The sequence below is a fragment of the Cebus imitator genome, unplaced genomic scaffold (assembly GCF_001604975.1).
Source record: "Cebus imitator isolate Cc_AM_T3 unplaced genomic scaffold, Cebus_imitator-1.0 Scaffold69, whole genome shotgun sequence".
Lineage (NCBI taxonomy): Eukaryota > Metazoa > Chordata > Mammalia > Primates > Cebidae > Cebus > Cebus imitator.
Window position 1 is genome coordinate 6,085,907 of NW_016107384.1, and position 10,193 is coordinate 6,096,099.

At 36.4% G+C, this 10,193-nt stretch overlaps 1 protein-coding gene across 15 annotated transcripts in view; it reads left to right on the forward strand.

Annotated features, from left to right (window-relative positions):
* The window catches only part of MIA2 (MIA SH3 domain ER export factor 2), a 110,056-nt gene that overhangs the window by 52,651 nt on the left and 47,212 nt on the right, over window positions 1–10,193 (forward strand). For 14 of the 15 annotated variants that reach the window (XR_005200742.1, XM_017530874.2, XM_017530873.2 and 11 more), the window contains 5 exons: window positions 669–740; window positions 1,607–1,711; window positions 6,205–6,327; window positions 8,109–8,229; window positions 9,456–9,502. Coding sequence is in view for 13 of the 15 variants with exons in the window: in XM_017530874.2 (XP_017386363.1) it covers window positions 669–740; window positions 1,607–1,711; window positions 6,205–6,327; window positions 8,109–8,229; window positions 9,456–9,502 (468 nt within the window). In the remaining 2 variants the exon portion in view is untranslated. Of the gene's footprint in view, window positions 1–668; window positions 741–1,606; window positions 1,712–6,204; window positions 6,328–8,108; window positions 8,266–9,455; window positions 9,503–10,193 lie in introns of all 15 variants that reach the window. The other variant, XR_001826010.2, reaches the window with a different exon arrangement.

Here is a 10,193-nt window from a genome sequence, read left to right on the forward strand (position 1 = left end):
GCGATCTCGGCTCACCGCAACCTCCGCCTCCTGGGTTCAGGCAATTCTCCTGCCTCAGCCTCCTGAGCAGCTGGGATTACAGGCACGCGCCACCATGCCCAGCTAATTTTTTGTAGCTTTAGTAGTGACGGGGTTTCACTGTATTGACCAGGATGGTCTCGATCTCTTGACCTCGTGGTCCACCCGCCTCGGCCTCCCAAAGTGCTGGGATTACAGGCTTGAGCCACCGCGCCCGGCTAATAAAAATTTTCTATATGCACTATGAAACTAGCTCATAATAAATAAAAACAGAATAATCATCTACATAGTGTGTTTTTGTAATTACTTAACATGTATGTTAAGAACATTATAACTTTTTCTTTTGAAAAAATCTGTCTTAATGAAAATCTTGATGTATGTGAGATTATTTAGTAAAACATGTTTGTGGACTTATCTTGAGCCTATATAACTTAAATATTAGGAAATATTAAAGTTGATGTGAGATACTGTTGTTATATAATGTTCATATAAAATACCTTTAAGCATATGGCTAAATAAACTGAGAAAGTTTCTTAATTTGAGCTCTCACTGATGGAGCAAAAGTGTTAGGTTAACAGTGTATCTAATATATATGGCATTTTGGAAACTACAGTTTAGTAAATATTTATTGTCTGATACTGTCTTTCTAGATGGCAGATATTTCACAAAGGATACAGTCTCTAGAAGATGAGTCAAAATCCATCAAATCACAAGTAGCTGAAGTAAGTTGAATTAGCCTTATAGGTGTGTTGCTTTCAAACTGATTTTAATTTAATTTTTTAAAATTAAGACATAAGATATAATAGGATTTGAGATATAGTGGATCCCAGGGATATATATTTTTATTTTTATATATATTTTTAGCAATACCTAGATGAATAAGCATGGCTGTGTTGCCCAGGCTGGAGTGTAGTGTCACGATCTTGGCTCATTGCCACCTTCACCTCCCGGGTTCAAGCAGTTCTCCTGCCTCAGCCTCCTGAGTAGCTGGGATTCCAGGCATGTGCTGCCATACCTGGCTAAGTTTTGTATTTTTGGTAGAGATGGCGTTTCGCCCATGTTGGCCAGGCTGGTCTCCAACTCTTCAGCTCAAGTGATCAGCCCACTTCGAACTCCCAGAGTGCTGGGATTATAGGCATGAGCCATCGTATCCAGCTTGTATTATTATTATTTTTTTTTAACATGAAGTACTTCAGAAAAGTTCATCTTTTCACGAGATAAGTGTTTATTGAGCTATTACTGTATATTGAGCACCGGTTGCTTGACACTTAACATTAATAGACAAAAAGAAGTTTAAATTTTAGTAGTGGAGACAGAATAAATAGTTATCAAAATTTGCTGCACAGTACATAGAAAGTTACAAGAGGTTAAATCATTTGTTGAAGGTTACATCGTAGCAAGTTAGTGGGAGAGACAGGACTAAACCCAGATTCTATAGAAGCCTTTTTTCTGCTACACCATGCTGCCTCTGCTGTTAATATTGGCATGGTTTTGCCTTTGTTTAATGCTGTGTTCTAGGGAGTATATGTAAAGATGAGCTATGTATTAAATTAATTGTTACAAAGTTGACATTTTTTGTTTTACTTAGGCCAAAATGACCTTCAAGATATTTCAAATGAATGAAGAACGACTGAAGATAGCAATAAAAGATGCTTTGAATGAAAATTCTCAACTTCAGGAAAGCCAGAAACAGGTTCGTGCTCTGTAGGGACTCTTCAACTTGTAAATATGTAATTATACAGGTTCTTGGCATCCTCATGACTGACCCATGGTAGGGACAGGTGTAGGCTTTTTCCGGAGAGCATGAGAGCAGGACAGTCTCCCATACATCCTTCAGTATCTGTCTCTTTTGTATAGTATACAAAAGTGTATACTTTTGGCCAGGCATGGTGGCTCACACCTGTAATCTCAGCACTTTGGGAGGCCGAGGTGGGTGGATCATGAGGTTAAGAGATCGAGACCATCCTGGCCAACATGGTGAAACCCCATCTCTACTAAAAATACAAGAATTAGCGAGGCATGTTGGCACGCGCCTTTAGTCCCAGCTACTCTGAAGGCTGAGGCAAGAGAATCGCTTGAACCCAGGAGGTGGAGGTTGCAGTGAGCTGAGATCATGCCACTGTGCTACAGCCTGGGCAACAGTGAGACTGTGTCTCAAAAAAAAAAAAAAATTGTATACTTTTGGCACCCTCTACTCCCAGAGCAGGGAAGGTAAACAAGGGCATTTAGCATTTTTGTAATCATAACCAACTTCTTCCAGCCAGACAGGGTTACAGAGAATACAAGTTAGGATTATTGAAGTTATAGATCTGGGGCCTAAAGATAGAAGCAGTTCTGGTGGCAGATCAAATGAGAATGTGGGATTTGCCCTTTCTGTCCCCCATATACGTAGATATTCCCACATATATTTCTTCCTCTGCTTTGCCAGTATAATTGTAATTTTTCAGTGGGAAAATTTTTCAGTGATTAAATTATTATAATTATCCAAATATTACTCACATCAGAGCCATATGGTTTGTTCTTGTTACATATTCTGTCTTATCCAATATTTTCCTTAGAGTTAATAATTGTTTCATTTCTTGTATACTTATCCAGTTCATCTGTAGATATCTTATTCATGCCTTCAAATGCTGGATTAATTTGTTAATTTCATTTTCTTTTTTTTTTTCCCCCCAATACTCATTTTTGTCCTGTATCTTTTTTTTTTCACTTGAAGCAGTTTTTTTCTCGGGTCTCTCTTGGTTTAATAAGAACTTATTTTGCAGGTGTATGTTTTGTTCTGTGTTCTGAGATTTCAGTTCGCCCCCATCCCAATGATTCCCTTGTCTTTCTCCAGTGCTAGATCTTCTATTTCCTATATGTAAGACTTGCTCTTTTGTGGTTAATTGTTCTGGTTAAGTTTCTGAGGAAGAAGTATCAGAGGTAATTTTTTTTTTTTTTAGAAATTTCATGCCTGAGAATGTCTTGTTTTCATACTTGTTGATATGTTCGTTGAATATATTCTCAGTTGACATTTTTTTTCCCTCAGAATTTTGACACAGTCACTCCATTGTCTTGACTTTCCAGTATTGCTTTCAAGAAGTCAGAAGCTATTCAGATAATTGAACATTTTTGGTAATCTGCTTTTTTCCTCCCTGGAAGCTTTTAATATCTTCTTATTGTTTCCTGTTCTCTGAAATTACATGATGATGTGCCTTGGTGTGGGTTTTTTTTTTTTTAATATATATTTTGTTGGACATTTTTGATCTGGAAACTCTTGATCTGAATTCAGTTCTGGGACATTTACTTGAATTATCTCATACTTTTTTGGTGGATAGTTTATGAGATAAGTGTTTGAAAATCTCTTCTTTATTTTGTGTCTTTGAAACTTCTGTTCATTTTTTCTCATGTTTTCCACTTACAAGAGGTTTTGTTTGTTTTGATTATGCCTTTTTCTTGTTTCATGGATGCATGTCTTATCTTGCTGAGGATATTGAAGAGTTTGCAGTTCCCTGAATTTACTGTTTCCTTTCTTTTTTCTTTTTTTCTTTTTGGTTTGTGTCTTATCTGAAAGGTTCTTCATTCAGATGTTTGGTGATTCATGGCTGGCTGCTCATATAATACTGTAGCTTTCAAATCTAACTGGAAGCTCTTATTTGTCACTGGCGGGCCTCTCTCTCTCTCTCTCTCTCTCTCTCTCTCTCTCTCTTTTTCCCTTTATTGCCTGCTTGCTTGCTTGCTTCCTTCCTTCCAACTTCCATCCTTCCTTCCTTTTCTTTCAGTGGAGTCTTGCTCTGTCACTAGGCTGGAGTGCAGTGGCACGATCTTGGCTCACTGCAACCTCTGCCTCCCAGGTTCAAGCAATTCTCCTGCCCCTGACACTGAAGCACCTGGGACTCCAGGCGCACGCCACCACACCCAGCTAATTTTTGTATTTTTAGTAGAGATGGGCTTTCACCGTGTTGTCCAGGATGGTCTCAATCTTTTGACCTCGTGATCCTCCCGCCTTGGCCTCCCAAAGTGCTGGGATTACTGCGCTACTGTGCCTGGCCACTGGTGGGCTTTTCTCTAGGTTAATCTGGTTAGAGTGTTTCTTTTGTTTCTTTTTTTGTTTGTTTGTTTTTTGAGACAGACTCACTTTGTTGCCCAGGCTGGAGTGCAGGGTGCGATCTTGGCTCACTGCATCCTTTGCTGCCCGAGTTCAAGTGATTCTCCTGCCTCAGCCTTACGAGTAGCTTGGATTATAGGCATACACCACCCATCTGGCTAATTTTTCTGCTTTTAGTAGAGATGGGGTTTCACCATGTTGGTCAGATTGGTCTTGAATTCCTGACCTCAAGTGATCTGTCTCTCTCTGCCTCAGCATGTTGGGATTACAGGCGTGAGCCACTGCGCCTGGCCAGGTTACGGTATTTCTAATTGGAGGATTCTTACTTGTTGGTATTTGAAGACCATTTCCACAGGGATGAATCCTCCACAGGTCCCATTTTGGAGGTGTAAACCTGTTTGCGAGTAGCCTTGCAGCTCAATCAGGGAAAGAGTGCCGGTATCTCACTGTTTAGTAAGTCAGTTTCCTCTTAATACTTTTATATTTTCAGTATGTTACTTCTACTTTCACCTGGATAGATGTCCTAGAGTCTCAGGTTCCATCTCTCCAAAGAATAACCCCTTAGGGTTTTGCCTGTGGAGTCTTTTTATCACACTTCCATCTCTTTCCATTTTCTACTTCTACAGTTATCTTTGGTCTCATCTCCTATTCTCTTTTTTTCCTTGTGGGTTTATGCCTTAGAAAAAAATCTCTTTTCTCGCATTTTAATAGACGTGAGGAGAAAGTGGTGGTAAACCCTGTGTTAAATTGCTATGTTACAATCAAAAGTGGCCTTTTCCACCTTGGAAAATATTTCACCTAGGTCAGTCTTACTCTTTACAACTGCTTTCATCTAACTCCCTTTTAATCTTCAAAGTTCTTGAAATTGTCTGTATTCACTGATTCCATGTTCTAATAATGCACTCCTTCTCTAATGTTTTAATACTGCATACTGTGTACTCAATCTGTTTATTAACTCATGAGAGATGACCTAATCACCAAGTGTGAATTTTTTTCTTGAATTCTCATTTGTTTTTACCTGTATCATTTGATTCTTTCATTTATGCATAGAAAAGGATTCGTTTTTCATGTGTAAGGAAATATGCTAATGAAGTCTTAGTTTTGCAGAGAAATCCAGTAATTACTATTAGGTAGAACAGAATTTTAAAGACTAAATACATTTAGACTTCTTCATATATATGACCCATTTCTTTTGTGAATTACCTGCTCAGGCTTTTTTTCTTTGTCTGTTTTTCTTATTGACTTCTAAGAGCTCTTTGCATGCTAAAATGTTATGAATTCCTTTCTTGGTGGGGTGCAGTGGGTCACACCTGTAATCCCAGTGATTTGGAAGGTCCATGTGGGTAGATCACTTGAGACCAGGAGTTCAAGATCAGTCTGGGCAACATTGCAAGACCCTGACTCTACAACAACAACAAAATAGCAGCTTATGGTGACATGTGCTTGTAGTCTAGTTGCTTGGGAGACTGAGGTGAGAGGATATCTTGGGCCCAGTAGTTTGAGATTATGGTCCACCTTGGATGACAGAATGAGACCCTGCCTCTAAAAAAAAAAAAAAAATTCCTTTCTAGTTATTTGTCTTTAAATTTCTTTTGTGTTATATTTGATTTGTGAAGCTTTTAAGCTTTATGTAGTCAAGTCTACTTTTTATAATGATCTTTACTTTTAGTGTCATGTTCAGAAAGGCTTTTCTTTCCTGTAAAAGTATATACAGTAGGATATTGTTTGTGCAGAATCTGATCTGTTCTAGATTAATAGTAACTAAACTTTAGAAATACCATAAGTACAAAATTGCACAATGATTTAAAAAATAAATTTTAATGCAAGTAAGGTATGGCATTTTATATGGGATATATAAAGAATGGTAAATGATCAAATCTAAGATATGTATGTCTCAGAAAACTTTTATTTGATATACATATATGATATAAACTATTTGAAGAATGTGTATGTTATTTTACACTACCCTGTTGTGAAGGTTCTTTGAAAACAGGAGCCATGTCTGTCTTTCTTTTTTAAGTAGCTGCACGATGCCTTCTTAGTGTCTTTTAGTGATTTACCCATGTGATGAGTTGCATTTTTAAAATGTTCATTTTCAGCTTTTGCAAGAAGCTGAAGTATGGAAAGAACAAGTGAGTGAACTTAATAAACAGAAAATAACATTTGAAGACTCCAAAGTACATGCAGAACAAGTTCTAAATGATAAAGAAAATCACATCAAGGTAAATGGCTCTACTGGTTTTAGTGACCAAGTTGGCTAGAATTTTATACTAACTCTGAAATCTGAAAACTAGTTTTTAGCAGCTTTTATTATCACAGCATATTTTCATAACATATTTGGCCAGATTTTCAAATGTTTCTTGAAGACTTACAGATTTGTAGGATGTACATACACATACACACACATATTTATATGAACATTCTTTGTGTCCTTTGTTTTTTAGCCTACATATTTAATAAAGAAATGAAAATAATTGTTTTTACCTTTTCTGTTCAGGATGTTATCTGTTAAGAGGATGTTGGGAAGAGTTTGAGAAATTGGATAAATGGTTAGATATATTAATTGAATATCTTTAACTAGTGTATATACTTTCATGGAGAGGAATACTTTTTTTTTTTTTTTTTTTTTTTTTTTTGGAGACAGAGTCTCACTCTGTTGCCGAGGCTGGAGTGCAGTGGTGCAGTCTTCGCTCACTGCAACCTCTGCCTCCGGTGTTCAAGCAATCCTCTGTCTTAGCCTCCCAAGTAGATAGGGTTATAGGCACCCATCACCACGCCTGGCTAATTTTTTTGTATTTTTAGTAGAGATGGGGTTTCACCATCTTGGCCAGGCTGTTTTTGATCTCCTGACCTAGTGATCCACCCACCTTAGCCTCCCAAAGTGCTGGGATTACAGGCGCGAGCCACCATGCCTCGCTGTGGCATATTGCTTTATTTATTTATTTATTTCTAAACTTACTCTACTAAAGGGTTTGAGATTCTTTTACATAACAAGAATAGGATGCTAACCTCAAGCTCTGCTAAAAGCTGTAGGCCATGTTATTCGTGCCTGGAACTCTGAAGAGAGGGAGGAGATTGGAGGGTGAAAATTGTAGAGCAGAGTATATTTTTAGGTGGGTCCCTCCAGTGGAATACATGACACATCATTTGATTATCAGTAGTGTTAGAAAATATTTCTTTATTAAACAACATTTAGAAAGTTTTGGAAAACCTCTAATGTTCCATTCAAATTCTCTTTTATAAATGTCTTTATCTCAGTTAAACTCCTCAATTAATTGTTTGCTTGAATAAATCAAGTAAAAATCTACAATCTTTTTATATGTTATATATCTCACTGCACATGTATTTGATGTCACACAGAATTTACTCTCATGGTTTTTTTTTTTTTGAGACAGAGTCTCGCTCTTGTTACCCAGGCTGGAGTGCAATGGCGCGATCTCGGCTCACCGCAACCTCCGCCTCCTGGGTTCAGGCAATTCTCCTGCCTCAGCCTCCTGAGTAGCTGGGATTACAGGCACGCACCACCATGCCCAGCTAATTTTTTGTATTTTTAGTAGAGACGGGGTTTCACCGTGTTGACCAGGATGGTCTCGATCTCTTGACCTTGTGATCCACCCGCCTCGGCCTCCCAAAGTGCTGGGATTACAGGCTTGAGCCACCGCGCCCGGCCTACTCTCATGTTAATTAGGTCACTGTTATTTGTGGCATGTGAGAAATGTTATATACAAAAATATTTTACTACTATTTAATTGTATAATATTAATATGTACTGTACTTGATTTGGGAATAACTAGTTTTGGTTTTCATCTTGCAGAGTTTAATAGTCAATAAATGTTATAGTCTTAAGACTTTACAAATATCTTAGTAACAGGTGGAATATAAGAGTTCTTGTGCTATTACTTATGTGGATTGATTTTCAAACTATAACTGTACATTCAGAAGTTGTAAAGCTGTTAGTATAAGGCATTACCCTCTCTGTTTTTCCTCTTTGTTAAATGTCAAGATTCTGACTGAACGCTTGATAAAGATGAAAGATTGGGCCTCTATACTTGGAGAAGAGATAACGGACGATGATAACTTGGAATTAGAAATGAACAGTGAATCGGAAAATGGTGCTTACTTAGGTATTAAGTCATGACTCATCTTCTTTTGCTAAAATGGTGACTAGCTCTTCTATTTCCTTTTTGTTCCTTGTGTGCACCATGTTCTTTATATGCTTTTACTTTGGCATGTTCTGTCTGTCTGCAACACACTGTCTTTTCTCACCATCCTTTATAGTTAACTTTAGCTGGAGTACTGCCTTTTCAGTAAGTCTTTCTCCAACTGCTCAGACACACAGCCTCCCTGCTCTGTTTCCTTTGTATATTATACATATCTTTATTATAGCAGTTTTCAAAATTACATCATAATCATTTCAATGCCTGTTTTCCCCTGTACTGTAAGCTAATCAATTGGATGAGTGACTAGTTTGAAAAATGAATGTTCTATAAATGAATACTTCAGGATATTTCTTTTGCTTTTGTTAGAGGTTCAGATGGTTACACTACTTTTAATCTTAGGCATCCAAATTGTTATTGCCATTGCTAAATGTGCTCTAAAGTTGGCAAAAGTGGCAAAAGTTAGTTTCACTATAACCACTTTGTATTCTCACACCAGTTCCTTTGACCTAAAAAAATCCTTTTTATTTTGAAATAATGGCTTCATAGGAAGTTCTAAAACTAGTACAGAGGTTCCATGTACCCCTCTCTCATTTGACCCCAGTGGTAGTTCTTCAGACTTTTATGTCATTTTTCTGTTCGCTTCCCTAGCCCCCTGTATAAGTAACACATTTATTAAGGAGGAAAAAGTGTGATTAAAATTTTTTTTCATAACATTAATATATTGGAAAAAATTACATCTCTAAAATAAGTATATAAAGTTCTGTTTGTACTTTTTAATTTCTACTTCATTATGTATAAAATAATCCTTTCTATAACTGAGAAAACTCATGCTTGTTTAATGTTATTTTAACTTGGGTTATAATTTTACTCATATTTTGGATGCTGTAAGAATCCAAGAGTAGTTAACAATTGTGGTCTATATTTAGATGAATATTGAGTCCTTGCTATAACTCTGTTCTTGAAGTTGGAGCTGAAGAACCTTGTTAAATGATATGGCATTTCAGTGCTTTTATTGTTTAGCTTCCTGGGAGCAGGTCCAAGGCCATTCTGCTTTATACCAAATTCTTTATTGTAGCAAGAAGAGGGATTATAAGTCTCTCGTTGAGTGAAATGATAAAATTATTTGGATGTCTTTTGTCGTATTGTACTACTTTCCCAAATCATTGTTGTGCTTTCGATTTTCACTGTAGATAATCCTCCAAAAGGAGCTTTGAAGAAACTGATACATGCTGCTAAGGTTTGTGTTATTACATAAATATAAAGAATAGGGAGGAAGAAAGAAGAAAGAGAACATGGTTTAAACTCATATCTCCTTTAGTAACTGTTTAAAAAGTCCATTTTATGTTCCCATAGAAATATATTCAATAAATGATCAGAATTTTTGTCATCAATTGCTTTTTACTTTTAATTATTAAGTTTAGAAATTTATATAATTTTTAGAATTTATCAAAATAAAAAGTTCCAAGTTCTGTACTCATTTTTTCAGATAAGAATATATTTAAAATGTTTCTTGTATTTTATTTTGTACTTGCCTTGGTCATTCTTTTTTCTTCTAGTCTAAGTATTTTATTACCCTTTCTGCCCTAATCCTATTTTGAGAAGTAAATGCCAGGTTCCTTTTTTTCTGGTTTATTTCTTCTCTTTTCCACCCTAGTAGTGGATTCCTAATTTATGCTGATCTATATGAAGTCTTGATAGTGTAGTTTGAAGGCTACTTTAATAAAAACTTTTGTTGAAAGTAAATAGAATGAAAATAGTCACTTTTTAAGCATCCAGTGAAAAACATTCACTACTTTTCTCTATCCCTTGTTCTGATACTTAGCAAGCATTAATGACTTTGCTGGTTTTTTTAGATGGAAGCTGCATTATTAGTTTCTGTATTCCGGGTGATAATTCATCAAAATGATAAAATAACTTAAAAAGTATTG